The 24,724-nt window shown below is 38.4% G+C and overlaps 1 protein-coding gene across 1 annotated transcript in view; it reads right to left on the reverse strand.

The window, feature by feature from the left end:
* Window positions 1–244: 244 nt before the first annotated feature.
* The window catches only part of CTR9 (CTR9 homolog, Paf1/RNA polymerase II complex component), a 28,945-nt gene continuing 4,465 nt past the window's right edge, over window positions 245–24,724 (reverse strand). The window contains exons 4-25 of the mRNA XM_008006764.3: window positions 24,172–24,289; window positions 23,120–23,209; window positions 19,658–19,806; window positions 17,937–18,044; window positions 16,451–16,558; window positions 16,110–16,346; window positions 15,788–15,877; window positions 15,556–15,684; window positions 15,261–15,444; window positions 13,511–13,599; window positions 12,010–12,195; window positions 11,844–11,931; window positions 11,514–11,662; window positions 9,681–9,797; window positions 9,375–9,520; window positions 8,392–8,463; window positions 7,361–7,496; window positions 6,736–6,882; window positions 5,834–5,991; window positions 4,695–4,791; window positions 4,370–4,482; window positions 245–1,304 (exon numbers count right to left, since the gene is read on the reverse strand). Coding sequence (XP_008004955.1) covers window positions 878–1,304; window positions 4,370–4,482; window positions 4,695–4,791; window positions 5,834–5,991; window positions 6,736–6,882; window positions 7,361–7,496; window positions 8,392–8,463; window positions 9,375–9,520; window positions 9,681–9,797; window positions 11,514–11,662; window positions 11,844–11,931; window positions 12,010–12,195; window positions 13,511–13,599; window positions 15,261–15,444; window positions 15,556–15,684; window positions 15,788–15,877; window positions 16,110–16,346; window positions 16,451–16,558; window positions 17,937–18,044; window positions 19,658–19,806; window positions 23,120–23,209; window positions 24,172–24,289 — 3,138 coding nt within the window. The 3' untranslated portion in view covers window positions 245–877. The remainder of the gene's footprint in view (window positions 1,305–4,369; window positions 4,483–4,694; window positions 4,792–5,833; window positions 5,992–6,735; window positions 6,883–7,360; window positions 7,497–8,391; window positions 8,464–9,374; window positions 9,521–9,680; window positions 9,798–11,513; window positions 11,663–11,843; window positions 11,932–12,009; window positions 12,196–13,510; window positions 13,600–15,260; window positions 15,445–15,555; window positions 15,685–15,787; window positions 15,878–16,109; window positions 16,347–16,450; window positions 16,559–17,936; window positions 18,045–19,657; window positions 19,807–23,119; window positions 23,210–24,171; window positions 24,290–24,724) is intronic.

Consider the following 24,724-nt stretch of genomic DNA (forward strand, 5'->3'; position numbering starts at 1 on the left):
ATAATTAAAGCTCTTACAAACTGCTACATTAAAATATTACTCTTGTTAATTACTGAATTACTGAAAATAAAAATACATGCTGGTACCTTTGTTTTCTTGCATCTTTAAAACAAACACTCCACAAATCTGTAAGAATTATAAAAGTCTTGAGGCTTAATGTAGGATTTTTCAAATATTTGCATAATTTCTGCTAAACTGCCATGCACAAATATATCAAAACAAAAAAGACACAAAATTACCCATAAAAGTTGGTAAAAGAATTTATTACGTGGCTTAGGTAGGTTTTTGCATTCTACTAACAGAAAAGCATTTTCCACACCTTATTCAACCTAACAAATTATATATTTGTGATTTTATCTACATCGCTGCAGTATTACACTATTGAAAACCTTCCTTTCAAATGTACTTTGGTGCAATTACACAGTAGATATCTCTGACTTCAGAAAATAAAATATTCTCAATCTAAACTCAAAACGGAATAAAGACATCAATACCAAGTTTGTGCACCACTTGGTAAAAGATTGCAATAAAAATCAAAAGAGTATGCTGCTTAACATATAAAGATGAGCCATCTGCCACAGTTTCAGTCAAACCTTTGTAGGAATGATTTAGCATCTGGGTTTATTTTTACTGCAGTTTTCACATATGATAGGTGGAATTGTACCACAAAGAATAGTCCCATTTGCACAAGAGACTCAAATATTGGACTCTAGCACAGGAAATGTCTCTTGGGGCTTAGTAATATACAAACTGATAGAAAAGAAAATTGCCTTAAGAAAAATTTCACAATTGACTAAACATCTGAAACATTTTTATCACAGCTTTCATATATTAAAAAAGTTTCCTCCAGAGATGAAGCTTATTGATGAAATAAAACCTAGTCACTATCATCTGACCCATGTTCTGAGCCTCTATCTGAGGCCTCATTGTTGGATCCCTCTGGTTCCGATTCATTTCCAGAGCCTTGGCCAGAACCCTCATTATCAGATCCTCTCTCTGATTCGTGGTCTGATTCGGCACTTGGAGAAGCTGGGCGAGAGTCGTTCTCAGAAACTCCTGAGCGGCTTCTCCCTGACTGCACAGATTCATTGTCAGACTGCTCAGAACCGGAGGGCCTTCTCTTTCTGGATGGCTGGTCACTGTCTGAGTCCTGATCTGACCGCTGTCTTCGTGGCCTCCGGGGACTGCCGGCCTCGCTGCCAGACTTGTTCTGGTTCTCATCAGAATCACTCTCTGAAGAGGCACGTTTCTTTCGCTGTTCGTCCTCGTCTGAGTCACTGTTGCTGTTGCTGTTCCTGGGATGTCTGGCAAAGATGATCACTGGTTAGAAGCTGAGGATTCTGGCTAACTGGGGCCTTGATGAGCAGAGAATGTACTTTTAAAACATAAGGGCATTTAATATTCTATTTCTTGACCTAAGTAGTGGTTACACAGGTATCATTTTGTGATACTTGTTTTGTGTACTATTCTGTAAATGTGATATATTTCACAATTCAAAAAGGTTTAAAAAGGAAAAAAAGATAAGGCACTTTAGCTATAAGTCAAAATATAAACTGGGATGGTGATTCACTGGGCACTTTTAATCAGAATGAAGCATTTCCCAATTTCATATATAAAATTATGAAAAGGAAGGGATACATTTGTTTATCTTTGTAAGCAAATTAACAGCAACAAAGGTGAAATCCAGGATCTCAACTGGCTTGAAGACTTTGAAGAATTAACCCTTTTCCAAAGGCAGAAAAGGGTTTCAAAGGACATTTCCCTGTCCTATTGCCATCAGTGCTAATAGGTACCTGAAGAGTGAGGTCATTATTCCTAAGATTTGCTACTGCGCTAGGTCCCCTCCACCATGACCAGACTTGCTCAAGATAGGGAACTGGGGCTGAAAGGGCCCTTTGGTTTATTTGCCTTTGCTCCCAAGCTCTCCCCTCTACTTCTCAGTTGATATGTGAAGGAAAGGGGAAGTCATGCTTATGCTTAGAATGGTGGCAGCACCCTCAGAGTCTTGGTCTCCTGGAGGCTCTGAGGAAAGAACATTCCCTTAACCGCTGTGACCGCTCCTTTGGAGCAGACACACTTCTCTGGCACCTTCCTTAGTTCTGGTTTTCATGACAGATATTCCAATAAAGGAATACTGAATCCCAGAGTTCGGTCTAGGAACGGTGAGGGAGGTGAAATATATTACTCTCTTTCTGTATACATATTAAAGACCTGTGGGTCTTCCCTGGGATCCAATTCACTCCATTCCATCTCGCCAAATAAGCAAACACACTTTATGATGGTCAGGACAAAGCTTAATTGATGCAAGTGGCTCAAACAAACTTGGCCTTGACCTCAGGTACAGATTTGGAAGCAGCTCAGCATCTCACAATGGACCTTTCTGCCAACACATTTAACAGTGCTCAGTCTTTGAAAACCATGTATTTCATTACACTGATCATGCACGTCTCTAAACAGACCTGGATAACACCATAGGGACAAGGGCTAAACAGTGCTTTACAGAAAAACAATCCAGATGTGTCAGCCGGTGCCTTCAGAGAAAAAGGGAACTGCAAATCTTTTTTGTTTTTGTTTATTTTGTTTTTATAAAATTTCTGTAGTGATGGAGTCTCACTGTGTTGCCCAGGTTAGTCTCAAACTTCTGGCCTCAAGTGATCCTCCTGCCTCAGTCTCCCAAAGTGCTGGGATTATAGGCGTGAGCCACCTCACCTGGCCAGAACTGCAAATCTGGTTCTTTATAGATTACCACCCTATGAGTCCAATCTCCACCAGAAGCCTTAGCCTCCTCAACATGCTAACCTCTGCCTCAGGAATCCCAATTCTTCTAAGACTCAACTCAAACACCCTTTCTTTTAGAAAAAAAAAATCTCTTACAACTCCTACCATCACCCAAACTCATGACCAAACTCAAACTCAAGACCAAACTCAAACTCATCACCCAAACTCAAGACTAGGTATAGTTCCTGGAGAGCAATAATGCAAATTTACATGATAACATTAATCCAACTATAATGTGGGTTTTTTGTTGTTGTTGTTGTTTTTGACAAGAGTCTCACTCTGTCGCCGAGACTGAAGTGCAGTGGTGTCATCACGGCTTACTTCAACCTCTGCCTCCTGGTTTCAAGCGATTCTTGTCCCTCAGCCTCCCTAGTAGCTGGGATTACAGGCACACACCACCATGCCTGGTTAACTTTTGTATTTTTAGTAGGGATGGGGTTTCGCCATGTTGGCCAGGCTGGTCTCAAACTCCTGGCCTCAAGTGATCCACCCACCTTGGCCTCTCAAAGTGCTGGGATTACAGGTGTGAGCCACTGCACCCAGTCTACAACATGGTTATAGTTTATCTGTTCTTCTCCACTGCCTCTGAAGCAGAAATTCCTTGGAGAATTTATGGGCCTATCTTTTCTCTCTGTATTACCAGCACTTATACTATCTCACACACTGGATGTTCAAATGTCTGTTGAATGAATAAATGAAAACGATGGCTACAGAAGAACACAGTGTAGTACAGTATTAAGAGACCTGGTTGAGAAATCCAAATGGGGCACAACTTGAGCTTGAGGGGCAAGTTTAGGACAAATGATTTTATGCTTCACTGGGTGGGCCATGAACTAAAGAAGAGCCTCACGGAAGGAGTCTAGGATAAGTCCTCCATGGAGCAGGTACTGTTGACTTACCACTGCACAACAGGGGAGGAAACAGTCAAGAAATAGGCTCTCTCTCAACACGGAGAAACCCTGTCTCTACTGAAAATACAAAATTAGCCGGGTGTGGTGGCACATGCCTGTAATCCCAGCTACTTGGGAGGCTGAGGCAGGAGAATCACTTGGACCCAGGACGTGGAGGTTGTGGTGAGCCAAGATCGTGCCATTGTACTCCAGCCTGGGCAAGGAGAGCAAAATTCCATCTCAAAAATAAATAAATAAATAAACAAATAAATAAAAAGAAATAGCCTATCTCCATATGACCAGGACTTGGCTACGTGTAACACTTTTAGTATGTCAACAGTAGGGCAGCAAAATGATACATTTCATTTAGAAGGGTGTCATCTAGGAAATTTCAGCTAATATCCATGAAGAAATGAGATTTCAAAAAAGGTTTTCTTCTTTGAGAGAAAAGATGTAGTAGGACAAAATGACAACTTAAACTTTCTTCCAGCTCTCAGATTCTAAGAAGCTGCGGAGAAGACATTTCGGCACAGCAACACTCCCAGTTATCTATTTCCTCCAATTTTCAAGTCTGTCCCCACCCCTCTTATTATTTGTAAATAAAAAGAAAAGTATATTTTTCTAGTATAGACAGGCAGATTAGTAATCACTTTTGATTTATCTACATCATGAGAAGAATTTACAAAGAGAAAATATCCTACCCTTCATCAGCAATTTTAAGTTTATCCTCATCCGAAGAGTCATCACTTGATGAAATTATGGCTTTGGATTTTATTTTTCCCTTCATTGATGGAGGCAGACGTTCTGGCTTGGGCTAAAGAATGTCAAACATAATAGATTTGTCAAGATGCTTACATTAGGCCATCTTGTTAAACTGGGTTTACATTACAATGACACAATCAAACAGCCACTGATGAACTTTGAAAACAAGCATTTGTGCTTGAGAAAGCTGCAAGGAAAGAATGTATTCTAGTGCAATCTTTCATGTCTACTAGGGGACAGAAAAACACAGTACTATAAACTTACAGCCTTTTTCTTCTCTGCTCTTGGTGGACGTCGTTTTTTCTGTTTGGGGCCATTTTCTGTTTCATCATCATCAGATCCTTCTTCTCCCTTCGGAAGTCTTAAATAGTGAACACCAAGAGAGAGTTTGTCAAGAGCCTACCTATAAAGTTCCAGACTACTTTGCCATTAAATTATTATTCATTCTGAATCCTCTTCTATATGGGTGCTGTCCTCAATCATACTGTACACTCCTCAAGGGCAGAAGATATAACTTACTCTTGCTGCACATGGCTCAGAAATCTGTAAAATGATGTATTTATGCAATGTCTGCTGATTAATTTAGTCACTGCTGAGGTCTCATTGATTTGCATTTGAATCTTGCACTTGGTAGAGTGATAGAGAACATGAGAAAAGACACAGGCTCCAGACTTCAACATCTTTCCCCTCCTCTTCCTTCTTTCCCAACTACTGATTCCAGGCCTACTACTAATATCCTCACCACAGCTTCAATTTCACAAGTCTGTGTCTTAATGAATTATCAGGTTCTTTCCCAAATACAGTTGGCTAAGGGTTGGGAAGGGCAGTCTAGGGGTAAGATAGCTGAATGGAGGTTCCTGGACAGGATAGCACAATCAGAGAGGGACAAATTAGCTTAGGAGGCACCCCCACATAAGAAATGGGTAGGGCATCCTTGATCTTAACAGCAGAGAACACTGAGCGGTTTTAAAGGTGCTTTCACACACATTCACATCTTATGCATTGAGCAAAAACCATGAAGTAGGCATTGCTGTTACCAACGACAGAGAGGAAACTGAAGCTTAGTGATTTTTCCAACATTGCACATGCACAGTTAGTGTGGACACAATCCAGGTCTTATTCTAAATCACAAGTTTTCCAATAAATATTTAGAGACACAAGAAAGGCAATTATGACTAACTTGTAGCTCTTAGAAGGAAAGCTGTGGAGATGTATGGAAATCCCAGGTACTCAGTGGATTTTGTACTGGGGTCTATCTTAGGATTAAAGTAGGAAGTGGGGCACAAAAAGCTGCACTGTTTGGATCAAGTGTTCATAAATTCTAAACATTAAAAGATTCAGAAGGTAAAAGGTCTTTCACCACTTTCATGAGGTTACTTAAAACACATTAATGATGACATTACCTTCTCCTCTTTTTCTTCTTTCTCTCACCACCCTCCTCATCTTCACCTTCTTGTTCACTGCCACTACCCTTTCTTCTCTTCTTCTTTTTGGATATAGGTAGGTCATCATCAGTGTCATCATTGACAAATTCATCAAACTCTCCTCCCTTCTTAGAACGCTAAAATCCAAACAAGCCTACAGTTAGTTATTTCCTGGTTGGTGGAATGTGGTTAGAATGCTAAGGTACAGAAAGAGGCCATATCCTATCAGTCATTTGACAATGAAGCATTTTTTTTTTTTTTTTTGAGATGAAGTCTCACTCTTTTGCCCAGGTGGGAGTGCAGTGGGGCAATCTCGGTTCACTGCAACCTCTGCCTCTTGGGTTCAAGTGATTCTTGTGCCTCAGCCTCCCGAGTAGCTGGGACTACAGGCAGGCATCACTATACCTGGCTAATTTCTGTACTTTTTAGTAGAGATATGGACCATGTTGGTCAAGCTGGTCTCAAACTCCTAACCTCAAGTGATCTGCCCACCTCGGCCTCCCAAAGTGCTAGGATTACAGGCATGAGTCACTGTGTCTGGCCCGAATGAAGGATCTTTCACTAAGTCACGTGGAAAAGGTTCTTGGCTAGGCCCATATTTTAAAGACTTCTAATTGAGATGAAAGTCTCAACCGGTTAAAACTTTGCAAAAATCAACTATTTAAAAGACAACTACAAGGTAAAATATACTTAGCTAACCTTGGAATGCATTGCTAAATACTGGATACCATTGAAATCATTCTCTGTGTTGGAAGACTGTCTCTTAACAAAAGAGGAAGTCAAAACTAGTAAGTACAGAAGGAATTTAACCAATTATCCTCATTTCTCAAAGCCAAAAGACAGAGACTGAGGTCACTCGTGCTAGCAGGATTATATCTTACCCGTCCACCACCACCACCTCTTTTCTTCTCTTTTGTTGCTTCAGTCTCACCAGTAAACATAAGAATATTTTTGGTCTTCTCCACATACTGGGCCCGCTGTTCCAAAAGTTTCTTTTGCTCTTCCTTTTCTCTGAGACGTTTCTCTTCCTATGAGGAAAAATGGTACAAAAGAAACACCACTGAAAATTTTCTTATGATGAAAAATTAATGGCTACCATCCTAAGTAGAGGACTTTTTTTTTTTTTTTTTTTTTTTTTTTGAGATGGAGTCTCACACTGTTGCCTAGACTGGAGTACAGTGGTGCAATCTCGGCTCACAGCAACCTTGGCCTCCTAGGTTCAAGTGATTCTTCTGCCTCAGTTTCCCAAGTAGCTGGGATTACAGGTGTGTGCCACCACTCCTGGCAAATTTTTGTATTTTTAGTAGAGACAGGGTTTCACTATGTTGGCCAGGCTAGTGTTGAACTCCCGACCTCAAGTGAGCTGCCCTCCACCCACCTCAGCCTCCCAAAGTGTTGTGATTAGAGGCGTCAGCCACCACATCTGGCAGAGGACTTTTTTTTTAAACATACAAAGTGTATGCATGCACACAATTAATTCCAGTATAACTGGAAAATACAAGATACCTGTTCTTTAAGAAGTTTCTGCCTTAACAGTTCCTTTTCTTGCTCTTGCTTAGCCCGCAACTCCCGCTCTTCTTCATCTTGTTTGCGTGCCCGGGCCACATGGTACTGGGCCTGGCTCAATAAGTCAGAACACTGCCTAGAACATTTCAGGTTTAGAGAAACATGAATGCAACTACTATATTGAAAAATTCAGCACATCTATTTTCCTTACACAAATTTAAAAATCTGAAGCAGGACCATTAGCTGATCTATGTGAAGTCTTTTTTTTTTTTTAAATGTTTTTTTCTTTTTTTTTTTGAGACAGAGTTTTGCTCTTGTTGCCCAGGCTAGAGTGCAATGGTGCCATCTTGGCTCACTGCAACCTCTGCCTCCCGGGTTCAAGTGATTCTCCTACCTCAGCCTCCTGAGTAGCTGGGATTACAGGTGTACACCACCACGCCTAATTTTGTATTTTTAGTAGAGACGGGGTTTCTCCATGTTGGTCACGCTGCCCTCGAACTCCTGACCTCAGGTGATCTGCCCACCTCGGCCTCCCAAAGTGCTGGGATTACAGGCGTGAGCCACTGCACCCAGTCAAAAAAATAATTTATTTTTTGCATTACACTTCCCACACTATACCAATGTATGAAGTCTTAATTAGCAAAATTAACTTAGTTTATTATAAGCCAATACTGCCAACTATGTTAAGTTTCCAAACTATAAATGTCCTCTGAAAGCACAGCTAAAAAGATTTCCAACATTATCTTTCCATATAACTCAGGGTCGTGAATTTTATCTTGACTAGGCTGACACAGCTGACATAAGTAAAATAGAAAAGTATTTCCCCCACAACTCAAGTACTTGTTCTAAGGCAATTTGCCCAGTTCCCTCAAAGGAAAAAATCCTGGTAAAGATTAGAAAGTCCCCAAGAGAAGTGTGAAAGACTGACCTGTGGAAGGTCAGGAACCTCTGTTCCCTACTGTGTCACTTTCCCAGCCCATGCAAATATCACTGCCTCACCCAAAGTCACCTTCCATAAATAGTAACATTACCTGGCTTCTGTAGCAGCAAGGGCCAAATCAAATCTCATTTTATCTCCCACTTTACTCAAATAACTGAAGTATCTAAATGAAATGAAAAAATACTTTACTTAAAAAAAAAGAGATTGTAATGAAATAAAGCCCTTAAAAAATTTAATCTGTTCTACAAAATCTGAGAATAGGTTTGCATATTAACTGATTTACACAAATTTATGCCAATCATTACATTTAATAGACACGTTCATCAAGATGGTCTAAGTTATATTTAATATTATCAGTAAATTCACAAATAACCACAAATCAATTCAAGCAACAACTATTTACTAAACATGAAATTTACTAAATATGTCAGGATGGAGGTTAGGGGGCTCAGGCCATGAAAGCACTTACAATTTACCAGGCAAGGCAAGAATTGTTAAACAAGAATACAAATAAAGTTGGACAAAACCTGAAGAGATGACAGGTTTTAATTTCACCACACACTGAATCACCATATAAATACTATATGGTTAAATAAATTTTGAGCTGAACTGAATAAAACTATTAAGCATTATTTAAGAGGCAAAACCTGAATCCTAGTTCAATGAAAATCAATATCCCATTAAAAGACACATTGGTGTAAAATGGAAAACCAACGTTAAGTGTCTAAAAAATTTCACATGTGTAAAATGCTGGGTCACATTACTGTCAGATGAATGAAAAATCTATGGCAAGTTTGCAAAGCTAGCCAGCCAGTCCTACAGGTTGAGCTACAAGATCCAAATCTGGCAGGATCCTGACTATAGTTTGGCACCACCTGGTGGCAGCAGCTGTCTGCTTTGGCTTAACTATTGCTGGAATGATTCTAATAGACCACCTTTAGAAGTACGTGATTTTCAGCAGCTTGAGACAAATGGCTTTAAACAAACAAAGCATTTCAGACAAAATCGGGAGCGTTCAAGATGGTATGGTCATAGACCAAAGCATTTAATAGGTTGTTTCTACAAAATCTTTACCTATGTGCAAGCTCCAGTTCTTTCACAGCATTAAGTACTTCCTTCAGATTACTTTTTTCATCTTTCAGGACAGAGGTAGCTAATCTTTGTAGGACCAAGGCCACATTAAACATAAGAACTGTATCACTGGGTGCCACATGTCTAGCCTGTGAATAAAAAATAAATATTTCATATGGTCAAGTGACATGAAAAGGATTTTAGACAGCAGAGTATTATTAAGTAGTAGGTATGTGAATATGCATAACAAAGAATTAAAAAATACAATGTAGCACAGAAATGGATGGGAGTAATAGCTCTCCTTTTTACCTTTAGCAAAGTCTGTTTGCATTCCTGTAACTTGCCACACTTGAAGAGGGCCCGTGCCAAATAGAGCACAACTTCAGTGTTTTGGTGCTTATAGAACTTTCTGAGGCAGTTTTCATACTACAAAAAAAGAAAAAAGTTAATTAAAACACAACAAAGAATAAATGACATTTTCATTTTGTAGCAAAATGGCACTGCAATTTTAAAGCTCTGTAAAAAGGTATTTTACCCTTTGAATGGTTAATTTCAAAGAATAATTTGGGGAATGATTTTTGACATTCATCAGGATACATTTTGATAACACAAAAATCTGACCATTAGAAAAACTAGATGCTTGAAATGATTTCTTTCCATTTGAAATGTGGACCAACACTGAAAGAAGGGGTAAATAGATTGGAAAGCCTTTTTCATATTTTTAGCAATACTATCTAGAATCAGCTTATTGACCACTGACTAGAAGTCATATACCTGTGTCCTTTGGGTTTTACTGTCTATACCTTTCTTAACAATTGGCAGAACATACCTACTGGCAATGAGTACAAAGAGTCTTACAGTTCTGATTGTTAACTTCTTGGTAAAACCAATACAAATAATACAAGTGTTATTTGTGACATGAACATAGTACTTTTTGACCATGTAATACCTCTTGTCACAGGTAAGACCTTTTTCATGAAAAATGGTTAAGACAGGTTTTTCCTGAATATCCCTAGTAATTTGCATTTATAAAAGGCAACATTATCATTCAGCAGATCAGGAAGGCCAACCTCACAAAACACAGCCTCTGAAGCTACCATATACAATCTGGGTTCTGTGAGTTTCTGTGATTATCGACTTTCCAGTACTCTGAATACTGATAATAACCCACTCATTTTAGAAAAAGGTAAACCACTTCTCAGAGCCTAGATTGCTCTTTTCTTCTACTTTTTGTAAGCTTTTCCTTTCTGACCATAATATATCCCAGAGAGCCAAAGATCCTTTTTACTTTTTAATGTTATGGATGCTGAGTATGACTTTTATTTCAAACTCAAGCACTCAACAAATGTGAGCATAAAAAAAAATCCTACAGTCATTAAATCTTATCCCTGTTTTCTTTTTTCTTTTTTTTTCCCGAGACAGAGTCTTGCTTTGTCACTCAGGCTGGAGTGCAGTGGTGCGATCTCGGCTTACTGCAACTTCCACCTTCCTGGTTCAAGCAATTCTCCTGCTTCCGTCTCCCCAGTAGCTGGGATTACAGGCATGTGCTACCATGCCCAGCTAATTTTTGTATTTTTAGTAGACAGGGTTTCACCAAGTTGGCCAGGTTGGTCTTGAACTCCTGACCTCATCATCCATCTGCCTCGACCACCTCAACTTCCCAAAGTACTGGGATTACAGGTGTAAGCCACCATGCCTGGCCCGTTTTCTTTTAAATAAGTCATTTAACCTTTCTGAAACTCACAGTTCAGTTTCAGAAACTGAATACACAAATGAATATTAAATCCTACTACTTACTGGGTATTACTAATATGCTAGGCATGCTAGTGCCAAGTAGTTTTCATACTGGATCCTCACACAATTCTATGAAGTTAGGGTACAATTATCTCCATTTTATAGATAGGAAAACTGGCTCAGAAGGGATGTCCCTTGCCTGAGGCATGTAATTAATGGCGGAACCAGGACTTCCATCTCTGTCTGGATACCAAAGCCTGGCCTTAGCATTATATAATTATAAATCTCTAAATAGACACAGTATCACAAGAGATAGCATGCAGTTCCATGGCAGGGCCAGAATGGCTAAGAAAATATCTGCTCAACAACGAACAAGATATAAAAATATCTTGAAAGAGAAGCTATTACCATCTGAACAGCGCTGATGTACTGCTTTTGCTCCACATAGATGTGTGCTAGGTTCAACCATACATCACTAATATCTGCTGTTGCTTCTCTTACTTGGGCAAATACATCACGAGCTTCACGAAAATATCCTTTGTGGGCCAAAACAGCTCCTAAAGATATAAAAAGGTTCACACTTAAGAATTTTCTAATTGGAGCCAGAAAAACAACTAAAAATTATATTTTAAAACAACTACATTCATCACATTTTAAGAAAAATTCTGATTTACAAACATTCCTCTGAAAGTATTCACTTAAAACAAATTGTTATAGGTACTCAAGTTTTATAATCACCTATGCCATTGGCAGCATACAGATTCTTTGCATCATTTCTGAGTACTTGTTTGTAGATGGCCAGAGCACGATCTTGATGACGCTTTTCCTATAGAAACAAGCACTCTTAAGATTCAAACAAGAAAGTAGAGTATCAGTTTTGTTTAAAAGGACAAAAAGAGATTACCTTTTCTCGGTCTCGGGTGGGCTGATGTAAAGTTTGGAGCCACACATTGCCAAGGGCTAGCATAGAATAGGTGTCACTCTGTGTGGATGGCTGTTTTAATATCCTCTCAAACTTCTTCTGTCCAGGACCCCATTCTTGTTTTGCCAAATGAAGATTGCCAATCAAAGACCAAGCATCTGGATGATCCTGAAACATACATATATGAAGAAGGAAAATCTGCAGTTTAGTTTGAGATAGATCAATCATCTTCCCACAACAGTTGATTACTGAAGAGGTTTACAAGCTATGACAGTGGTTTTCTTTCTTTTCTTTGTTTCTTTTTTTTTTTTTTTTTCGCATGGCAATCCAAATTTATTGAACTACTGATGCTAAGTTATACAAAATTGTACCACTTTAATTAAGGCTTTCAGTTTACATTTGGCCACCTCAAAGTAGTTGTAACATTAGGTTGGTCAATTTAAATACTGTGGCTCCCTGTTGGATAGACACAATCTTTACATCCAAACATTAATGCATACAAAGCAACAAGGCATTGTTAAATAAAACAGCAATACTTACTGCAAATTAGGCCTTGTGACCAATTACATAAGATTAAAATTACGTCCCCACATTCACATCCACAGTACTCGTCCACCATTTAACATCTCAACCAAAACGTTACACATGTGAAACCATCACTAACAGGCAAAAATACTAAACCTGTATATTTGGTATTGCAAATACACTTATGCATGAGCAAGCAAGGGATTCACAATGAGAATCTACAGCTGCAGAAGCCTGAAAATGATTTACAAAAATTGTTAAATCATTAAAAAATTGTTTGAAAATACACACTTCTTGTTGTAGACCCCCACATAACAGTGGTTTTCAAACTGAGAGTTGATACCCATTAGTGAGTTGTAAAATCAATTTAGTTAGTATTCAGTTATCTGCATAGTAAATGCAACAGAATGGAATAAAGTAAAAATATCAGTGTGTCGTCCATTGGCAAAAACAAATAATGATTTGTGAAACTTTCATTTCAGTTGTTTGTCTACATACACATTTGTGTGTACTAGGCTATGATGTGAAATCTATTTCTTTTTGTGGGCCCTCAAAACGTTTAGATGACCTCTATGGTTCCATCCAAAATCCTAAGATACTATGATTCTATAAAGTTCTCTCATATGGCACTAACTAAACTGAAAGTGAAGTAAACTAGAGTAAACACAGGAGCCAGGTCACATTTGTTGAAGTGGAGTGAAGGGACAGGATGGGGGAAGGGAAGAAGGAACAAAGAAGACAATAGGAAAGATTTATATAAAAAACATGGTCCCTATTTATAACATGATTAATAATGCAACCTAATACATTCTTTAGTATCTAATGAGTGAATGAAAACAAAACAAAACAAAAAGATGACAAAACCAGGAAGATGTAGCCATTAAAAGGAAAAACTGATTTATGGGGAAGGAAAAGTGAAAATAATTATTTCTCAAACCTAAGAGTTAATATTACCAACCTGATTAATCTGAAGAGCTTCCTTAAACCAATCTGAAGCCTCATAAAAGTTTCCTTTGTCTCTAGCCATGGCTCCTAGGCGCAAATAGCCTGAAAACATATTTAAAAGTTTTTATATCCCAAATATTAGCTATAAAGTATCATAATTTTAAAGTCGTACTTTTGAAACAAATTTTTTTCATTAATACAGCCATACAAGAAACATAAAAGTCCCAAAGGTCAATAATCAATCATCAATCCAACAAGTTAAAGAATAATTTTGTCACCAACTAGACTTACTGTCTGAAATCTAAGACTTACCACCTCTGCCACTCCACTCCCAATTCTAGGTCCCTGGTCTAAGTCCTTACCTCAAGCTAAGTTATTTAAAAAGCTTGGAACTGGCCCATTTCTAATTTCTCTCTAATGCACACCATTGTCAGTTACCTTTTTTAAAAAAAGCTGCTTGTAATATGGCAAAATAGTGAAAGTCTGATGAATAGGTATTATTACTTAGAAGACCTGGGCTCTAACTGGGGTTCTTCCATTAAATAACAGTGAAGTGCTACACAAATGTAAGTTGTTGTTTTCTCTAGGAAATGTTACTTCTCTCAAGAAACCAATAATGGTTCACTACTGCCTATCAAATCAATTCAAATTCAGTCTGGCATTCAACTGAAATCTTGCTTATTTTAAATCACTTTTGCATCCATAACAGCATGACAGGCACTAAGTTAATAGCTCCCGATATGCCGGGCATGGTGGCTCACGCCTGTAATCCCAGCACTTTGGGAGGCCATGGTGGACAGATCACCTGAGGTCAGGAGTTCGAGACCAGCCTGACCAATGTGGCAAAACCCCATCTCTACTAAAAATACAAAAATTAGTCGGGCGTGGTGGTGGGCCCCTGTAATCCCAATTACTTGGGAGGCTGAGGCAGGAGAATTGCACCAACCCGGGAGGCAGAGATTGCAGTGAGCTGAGACTATGACATTGCACTCCAGCCTGGGTGACAGAGCAAGACTCCATCTCACAAAAAAAAAAAAAAAAAAAAAAAGCTCCTGATTTATTAGAGTCAAAACATCATGCTTTAGGTTCTTTTTAAAGAAAGTACAAAAACAAAAAAAAAGAACCCTCATACACACAAATAAAATTAAGTACCCTATGTAAATTATTATTATTTAAAATATAAAGATGGGATCTCGCTATTGGGATTGCTTAGGTTGGTCTCGAACTCCTGGACTCAAGTGATCCCCCTGCCTTGGCCTCCCAAAGTGCGGGGATTCCAGGCATGAGCCACTATGCCAGGCCTAAATTATTTTTTAATTAAAAGCTTTCCATATTTTACAATGTATAGGTTGCAAAACTCAAATTAGGACATTTTAGTAATAATTATTTCAAGGAAAAGCACTTCTCTTTCTCTATAAACACTGCAAAAATGTTCATATGAAATCAAAACAGGATGTTTCAAAGGTAAATGCATTATCAAATATGCCAAGGAGTTGTTAAAAGCCTAACAAAAGTAGTTGATCCATTGAAGATAGCGTAGTCATTGAAATATGGTCCAGTTGGTTTTAGTTGCTTATTTATAGCACAAATGTAAGTAAAGCTGCACCTTTGTTTTAAGGCCACAAATCTGCCCTGGAGAAATGGGGATATCGGAACCTTAAAAATTTTTGACTATCAAATCTAAATTTTTTTTCAGGCTAAATTTTTGCTGCTCTTGTAGGAATGAAGGGATTTCATTACATAAAGAAGTTTAAAATCCTTACAGTCAACATAATTAGGATGTTCGCGTAAGATGTTTTTATACAGTTTTTCTGCTTCATGGAATTCACACATCGCCTCATATAGCCTGGCGAGGTTGTATGATGTGGTCACGGAAATGGCGTTATAGTAATGCTCATCATGTTCCGCCTCTGCTTTTGCACGGTCCAATGATGCCAAAAAATATTTCTATGAGAAAGAAAAATCACACTGTTAAAAGACTTAGTTTATACACTTTTTAAAAAGCCGTGCATTCAACTTGATTCAGTATAAAAGAAGGAAATATTTCTATTTTCCTACCTTAGCCTCCCCTAGGTTTCCAAGTCTAAAATGGAGGGCACCCACATTATTGAGAATCTCTGGGGGGACATCGGCCTGCACTTTCTCCTGCAGGATTCGTGTTGCTGTTCCATAGGCTGAAAGGGCACCCTGTATTATGATTGACAGAAAAAGGTATAAGTGGAAGAGAAACACTACACCAGGCTTACAAAAAACACATCATGTGGGAGATTAAAAAACATTACTCAAACACCTGTATATCAGTCTGTTCCAAGATTTGTGCCAATTCAATCCAAGCTTCAACATCATCGGGATACTGTTCCGTGACCTTCTTCAAATGGCCCTGGGATAAAAGAGATTGTTAAGCTGAAGTATTCCATGAATAGGTTGTCAAAATTAAAAGTGGGGGCTATTTAAGTTTGTTTAATAAGTTCATTGTTTGTTATCTAAACTGGAACAAGCTCAGCTAACAAAACTGTTTATATCATATTTCTACTAGCAATAACAGGAAATGAGAAATGGAAGTTTTGGGATAACCAACAGTAAACAGCTAAGACTTTAAAAAAAAGACGTACCTTGGCAATATCTCGTTTTTCTTGATCTTCTGAGGCAGCATACAGAGAGCCAAGAATTTTCATAGTTTCATAATTATTAGGATAAGCTTTCAAAACTTTCTCAAAGCATTGAGATGCATTTTCTTTGTCACCTCGATAAATATACATTTGTCCCAAACCAAAAAACGGGAGCACAAAAGAGGAAGAGGCAAACTGTGTGGCTTGATAATAGTACTGAAAAGCTTGGTCATAATCTTCCTAAAGAATGAAAATAAAACAAGACGAATATGAACAGAAGTATTGGAAAGACTTAAAACACCATAAGCAAAAAGATTAGACATTTAGAGAAGTTATAAAATTACCTGAACATGGAATGATCTAGCTAGCTGATAGCAGCTCTCTGCTTGCATAGCTTCCACTTCTGTATTATGGAATGCATGGAGGGCCAGATGCTGGACTTTACTATAATCCTGAACGAAGATCAGAAAGTCAACCGAGTGAACTCATAAGACTAGCTTGCATAGCTGTTTTATCTTAGACTAACATTTCGTTTACCTGTAAGATACATTTCCATCTTCTCCATAAATAATTGCCTTTCAGTGCTATAACAGTTATAGCCTAATCAATAATTCACTATGAAAGGGTAGTATGTTTCTACAGCCAGAGAGTAAAGCACTGTGGTTAGTCTAAGGTCACATAGCTATTAACCACAGTGCTTTACTCTCTCTGGTTGTAGAAACATATGCTCCTTTCATAGTGAATTATTGACTTTAGACTACTAACTCTTCCTCAATTTACCCATCCACAAAATGGGAATAAGATTACCTACATCATAGAATTACTGTGAAGATTACATAAGTAAATTCATAAAATGCACTTTTTTTTTTTTTTTTTTTTGAGACAGGGTCTCACTCTGTCGCATGGGCTGTAGTGCAATGGTGCCACCATGGCTCACTGCAGCCACGACCTCCCAGGCTCAAGTGATCCTCCCATCTCAGCCTTCTGAGTAACTGAGACTACAGGTATGTGCCACCATGTCCAGCTAATTTTTAAAATTTTTTGTGGAGATAAGGTCTCACTATGTTGCCAGTGCTGGTCTTGAAATCCTGGGCTCAAGCAATCCTCCCACTTCAGCCTCTCAAAGTGCTGGGATTACAGGCATGAGCCACTACTCTCAGTAGATTTAGTATTTTAAGAAACCTAAAATACCACTGCTTCTACAGAATTAGTGGCAACTTAAAAAATACAACATGATCAACATGCAAAATAAATAAAAACGTCAGTGACTCCTTGTTCCTTACATAGTATGTCCAAATTCTGATATTACACAAATGCTCCACTATCTGAATCCAAAGCATTGCCTACCATAAAAATATTATATACTATTTCATAGATTTGTGTGTCTTTCCTTTTTCAACTCTCTAGTGACCTCTTCCTAAAAACCTAGTTCAAAAGTTCTGCAGCCTTGGTGAAAATTCACCTTAGCCACCTGACCCCTTCCTCATTTCTCTACCATAAATGAGTGGATACCTTTATTTTTACATTTACATTTGTTTACATGGCTGCTTTTTCTATGAAACTGAACTCCTTGAGTACAGAAACCATGTTTTACTCATCTCCGCATCACCACCACAGTGTTGGGTACAGTATGTAGGGGTCAATAAATATTAAGCAAATAAATGAATAAACAAACGTATGTACCCCCACGTAACTAATACAACAAACTATAATTTGGAGGGGGGGAAAATCTGACATTTTCAAATCTCTTTCCCAGTTTAAAAAAGAAATAAAATATCGATTGCAGTATAGAAAAACAAAAATCAGAATTTAAAAATAAATGATTTCTACCTTTTTGAAGAAAAAGTGATTTGCCAAGTGGTTCAATACCATAGGGTTGCTAGGATCAATAGTATAGGCTCTGGAAAGAAGCTGGACGCCATTTTTAATGGAATCAGCCTAAAAGAAAACATTGCAACAAGGTGGAGTGAAAACAATACTAAATCAGCACTTTTCAAAGTTTTCTTCAGTCACAAGAAATAAGGTTATAAACCCTAAGATCAGACACTAAAACAGATTAGAAGCCTCTTATGATTTTTAAATATCTGTATTGCATTTGTAATTAAATCTCCCTTTTAATCCTTAATTTTTTTGTGTGTCACTTTTTTTTCCCTCTTTTTATTTTCTTGTTCAGTTCTTGCTTGAGACTTACCTACTTTATTAGTCCCTGCCCCTACTTCTCCCACAAAAAGCCACCTTTGTTTTTATTTATTTATATTCATTTTTATTTTTTTTCAGACAGGATCTCACATGTTGTCCAGGATGGAGTGCATTGGCAGGAACACAGCTCACCGCAGCCTTGACCTCCTGGGCTCAAACAACCCTCCCGCTTTGATCTCCCAAAGTGTTGGGATTATAGGTGATAGCCACCATGCCTGGCCTTTACCACTTTGGTTTTATTGATCCGAGCTGTTTTCTTCATGTGGCTGATACTGGTGGATTACCCAACAGCCATTTTATCACTTATCCTGCTAACAGAATCCAGATTTTGTAGCCTGTGAAAATCTTTTGAGTTTAGGAAGGAAAGCTCCCTTCCCCTCTTCCCCAGGCCTGGGGCATGAATCATGACTGACCTACACCAGTCCAGATAATCTATTCCTCTGGCCTAAGGTAGTGGTTCTCAACTGAGAATGAAGTCATGTTTGGTTATCACAACTGGAGGAATGCTACCGGCATTTAGTGGGTAGAGGCCAGGGATGCTGTTAAAATAAACATCCTACAATGGAAGGGACAGTTCCCCACAGCAAAGAATTATCCAGCCCAAAATGTCAATAGTACTGAGGCTGAGAAACCTGGGCATACGTGTTTTGGACAATTATACATAAAGGGAAGCATGATGGAGAGCTTCCTTCTCAATACAAGACAGGGCTTCTCTAAGAAAATGCCTTTTTATCCTTTCCCTTTCCTCCCTCTTTAGAAGATCAATGTAATAATGAGAAGCTGGAGATGCTGCAGCCATCTTGTGACTATGAGGTGACAGACATGATGAAGAAAGGCTGCACATTAAGGAAGGGAGGACAGAATTATATAAAATCATAAGTTTGATGACAAGGAGCTATCAAATTTGAGACCTTTGACAACTGGTTTAGTAAACAGTAAAAGCCCTTATGTTTAAAGCACTGAGATGTGTTTTTTGTTACTTGCAGTGGAAGCATTCCAAACTGATATACAAGTCTACAACCCCTTATCTGAGATTCTGAAATCTAAATGCTCTAAAAAACAAGTTTTTTTTTTTTTTTGGTAATCTTGGAGCAAACTCATTTGGTGGCAATACTACCTGAATTGTAACACCATCCTACTAGTATGAACAGTCTATCATTTTGCCACACAAATGTAAGTTTGCTTTTGGGGTACTGCCCCAATAACTGGGTATTATACATTACAAAGTATAGGTACCTTTCTGTAATCTGTAGTCTTAATTTCTAAGACACATCTGGCTCCGAGAGTTTTAGGTAAGAGGCTGTGGGCTTGACAAAGCAGTTAGAAGCTACACACTTTTTTCACTTACATACCTCTTTATTGTTGAGTTCTAGAACAGCCAGTCCAACTAATGCTCCCACGCATTTGGAATTGAGTTCCAGGGCTCTGCTAAATGCCAGACGAGCTTTTTCCAGTTTGTTAAGTTTCACAAAGCAATGACCCATTCCTAAACGAACTTCCGCTATAAAATGAAGTCATTCAATCTGTTAAACTAGGGCATTTTTTAGGGTTCAATTACAAAAATGCTTAAACATTCTCTATTTGTGAGTTGCAAAATCCCCAAAATTAACCTCAGTATAACTACACTATAAAATCTTTTGATCTATCACAAACTTGGTTTCCTTGGAGGCTATATCATACCACGTTCCAACCCTCTCCTCTATCACCGACACATTTCTCACCATAGAATAGAATACTATAATACTGGTATTTTTCTTGTCTTCTAACAACGCTGCTAACCATATCTTCAATTTCTCATTACTGAAGAATGATTTTTAAACAGAGAACAAAAGTTTCACTAAGACCTTAAATGTGACTGATTATGTACACATACCATTGTTCCCTTCAGAGCTATGCTCACATGTGCTACCTCATTTCAAGACCATGCCAAAACACAAACAAGTTCCCATCTAAAGCCAACTGCCATACTGGTCACTAGATGCCCTCTTATCTATTTAAGGATACTGCTCCAGCAACCCTCCCCTATTTTTTCTCTCTACTGGATCATTCATTCTCATCTATACATAAACATTCTCCCATCTTATAAAAATCCTCTCTTGAATATCTCTTTCCAGTTGTCAATCATGTCTGTTCTTCCTTTGATAGCAAAACTCCCAGAAAGATCTAGCTATGCTGGCTATGTCTAATTCCTTTCCTTCCATTTTCTCTTGAATACACTCCAGTGAAGCTCTCACCCTACTATTCCAGTAAAACTGCTTTTATCAAGGTCACTATGGATTTGTATGCTGCTAAATCCAATGATCAATTCTGTCCTTATTTTACTTGGCCTAACAACAGAATTTGACACTGTTGGTCATCATCTTCTTTTGGAAACATTTTACATTTGCTTTTAAGGACAATGCACTTACCCTATTTTCCTCCTATACCTCTGGCGATTATCTTCTCAGTCTCCTTTGCGGATTCTTCCTTATTTTCCTTATCTCTTAATGTCAGAGTGCTCTAGGGCTCCACCTTCAGACCTCTTTTCTATTTGCACTCATTCACAGCTTTATACACTATCTATATGTTGATGATTTCAGCCCAGACCTCTTTCCTGAATTCCAGCCTTTCTGAGCTCTTCGTCAATTTTAAATAACGGGATTTGGAAAATATGATTAAGTATAGAGTTTACTGGGGTGCAAGCTGTGAGAATGGCCACTGGAAAAGTACTGACTCCAAATGAGTGATATCAGCATTTTCCAAAGTGAAAAAGTTAAAGTTTTAATTATTTGGGGGAAACAGAGAAGTTCTAGCAGGATTATAACATTTTTAAATATAACACCAGGTGCATATGTTACAGCAATTTGATTGGTTACAAATTGCTATATTCTAAAAAGATTATTTTATTGCTCCATGTGAGGGGGGTCTTATTTGTGGCACCATTTGATCTTAATTATCTACAGCAAAAAAAAAGACAGAAATTGCAACTGCATGCCACGTGACTCAGATTGTATAGCCATATTCTTCTCAAGGCTCAGGATAAAGCTCGAAAAGCTTTAAGTTTGAACTGTTTAATTTGCCAACTTATATGTCTAAAAGGTATTTCAAACTTTTCATGTCTAAAACTAGTTCCACTTAAACTATTTCCCAAATATAATAAAATACAACTCTACTTTTCCAATTGCTTGTGCAAGGGAGTTATCTTTGACTCTTCCTCTCTGTTTCACACATCATATCTACTCCATCAGCTCTCCTTTCAAGACACGTGTAGAATCTGACCACTTGTACCAACTCCACTATTACCTCCCTAGTGTGAGCCACAATCACCTCTGACCTGCCTGCCTGCAGATGCCTTCTTCCTGCTCTCCCTACTTCTGTCCTTGACCCCCTCCCCTTGAGCCCCACTCTAATCTCAACCCCAAAGCTCCAACAATCCTTTTAAATATAGGTCAGATCATGTCACTCCTCTGCCCAATGCCCTCCAATGGCTTCCCGTCTCTGTCGGTGTAAAAGCTAAAGTCCTTACAATAATCTGTGATGCCCTATGTGATTAGTCAGTTCCTGGTTATAGTTTTGACCCCATTTCTTACTACTTCTCACCCCCACTCTTTCTCCATTCCAGATACAATGGCCTCCTTATTCTTCCTTAAACTTTCCTCTTTCCTCTGGACCTTTGTACCTTCTATGCTCTCTCTCTAGGAGCGGTCTTCTCCTATATATCTGCCTGGCTTCTGGTTGTTTTTTAGGTCTTCACACAAACGTTACTATCTCTGATGAGTTTCCTTGGTCATCCTTTCTAAGCAACTCCTGATGCTTCTCACACCCTTTTTCTGCTTTATTCTTCTCCTTAGCTCTTACTGGTAGCTTACACATCATACATATTTTACTATTTATCTTGCCCACTGAAAACTGAATTCCATGAGGGTAGGAACTTTTGTCTCTTTGGTTAATTGCTACATTCTCAGGGTTTAGAACAGTGCCTGTCACATACTCAATAAAAATTTGCTACATGAATGACATTTTGAAAAGAAAAATAATATAGGGCAAAAAGATTATATTATAATCTACTATCCAGACTTTTTTTTTTCTTGAGACAGGGTCTTGCTCTGTTGCCCAGGCTGGAGTGCCATGGCATGAACATGGCTCACTGCAGCCTCAAATGCCTAGGCTCAAGCAATCCTTCTGCCTTAGCCTCTTGTGTAGCTGTGACCACAAACACTATCATGTGCAGCTGATTTTCTATAGAGACGGGGGTCTCACTTTGTTGTGCAGGCTGGTCTCAAATTCCTGGGCCCAACAAGCAATCCTTCTACCTCAACCTCCCAAAGTGCTGCGATTACAGGTATGAACCAGTGCGCCCAGCCCCTATCTATTTTTTTTCCCCTTGAGACAGGGTCTCGTTCTGTTGCCCAGGCTGGAATGCAATGGCACAATCATGGCTCACAGCAGCCTCAACCTCCCAGACTCAAGAGATCCTCCAGCCTTAGCCTCCTAAGGAGCTGGGACCACAGGTGTGTGCCACCATGCTGATGTAACTTTTTCATTTTTTGTAGAGACAGGGTCTCACTACGTTGCCCAGGCTGGTCTCAAACTCCTGGGCTCAAGTGGTCCTCCTGCCTCAGCCTACCAAGTGCTGGGATTATGGGCATGAGCCACTGCACCTGGCCTCACCATCCAGTTTTTGACTCAAACGTAGCACTAAAAAAAAAAAATCATGATTCTGACACTTCAATAATCTAACAATATCTTTTCATAACTAACTTCATAAGCAACTGACAAATCCTCAATGTTTTAAGCTGGGTCATACACAGTTTAGACATAAATTTTTCTCTTACCTGGACATCCTGGGTTAGTACGCAATGCTTTCTTATAGTAAGCAAGAGCTCCTCTGTAATCCTTCTTGTTGAAGGAAATGCAAGCTTTACCTGTAAAGATTTTTAAAAATAAACATAGTGTCTGATTAAAGGCCATAAGTCTATAACTTATCTAAGTTAAACACATCACTCAGTAAGAAATACTTGAAAACAGTGAACAAAATTTCATATTAAAAATTCGTTTTTCATAAAAGTATATTAATTTATGTCTAAAAATAAAACTTCCTGTTTTTATGTGAAATGTTATGAAGTTAGCAAACTAACATAGGAACAGACAACTGAATACCGCCTGTTTTCACTTTTAAGTGGGAGCTAAATGATGAGAACACATGGACACACAGTGGTGAACAACACATACTGGGGCCTTTTGGAGGGTGGAGGGTGGGAGGAGGAAGAGGATCAGGAAAAATAACTAATAGGTACTAGGCTCAATACCTGAGTGATGAAATAACCTGCACAACAAATCCCCATGACACAAGTCTATCTATGTAACAAACCTGCACTTGTATCCCTGAACTTAAAAACAGTTTAAAAAGTTATAAAATAATAATTGAAATAGCTTGAAGTTGTCTAAGTAGAGATTGCTTATTGGCTCTTCAGAAGTGAATAACCAATTACTCTTTTTTGAAAAAATTATTTTTTGTAGAGATGGTGTCTTGCTATGTTGTCACCATAGCAAGTGACCACCATAGCAAGCTGGTCTTGAACTCCTGGTCTCAAGTGATCCTCCTGCCTCAGTCTCTCAAAGGGCTGGGATTACAGATATAACGAGACAGGGTCTCAAAGTGCTGAAATCACACTGTGCCTGGCCTAAATAATAATTACTCTTAACTGGTATATATTTTATTTCTACAATTTCAACAATATTTGTTGTAGGTAATTTCATTTGTAACAACATAAAGCTCTTCTACTGTGCTGTCTAGCTGAGTTATTAAGAAGCTATTACAAAGAAATATATTGTAGGCATATGCTGAAAACAATTGTTTCCTAATATGTTGCCAAAGATCACTTACCAAGAAGGGCTGGAATATTATTTGGAGACTGATTGAGTACAAAATGAAACTGTGCATCAGCTTGATCCATTTTGTCACCCTCAAGGAGGCAAAAGCAGGCTCTTCCCAACAAATGGTTCTATAAAGTAATGTATTATCTTAGACTTTACCCCCATATACCATGAACGTGTAACACTAAAGTAAAAACCAAATAGCAAGGAGGTGGAGCACAATGCAAATTCCCCTATCAAATGTAATGTGCTTAAGCTACTAACAAGTAATTCTTAATTACAAAATGAGAAATTATCCTGAAATGTAAGTCTTCTGCGCCAGTAACAATGACCAAAAGAAAAATTTTAATTCCTTAAAATATCCTTGAAATTCACCTGGAGATAATAAAATTACTGGTGCAAGTTTTATGTACTAAATTTGCCCATATTACTTAAACAGTACAAAAACCAAAGCATTCCAATTTTAATGAGGAACCGTTCTTCTTTTTGACTCTATCAACCATGTTATTTGAAGAAAAACTCTTTCAAAAAATCTGCTCTCACACACATTTTGCTTTCATGTG

The sequence above is a fragment of the Chlorocebus sabaeus genome, chromosome 1, assembly GCF_047675955.1.
Source record: "Chlorocebus sabaeus isolate Y175 chromosome 1, mChlSab1.0.hap1, whole genome shotgun sequence".
Classification (NCBI taxonomy): Eukaryota; Metazoa; Chordata; class Mammalia; order Primates; family Cercopithecidae; genus Chlorocebus; species Chlorocebus sabaeus.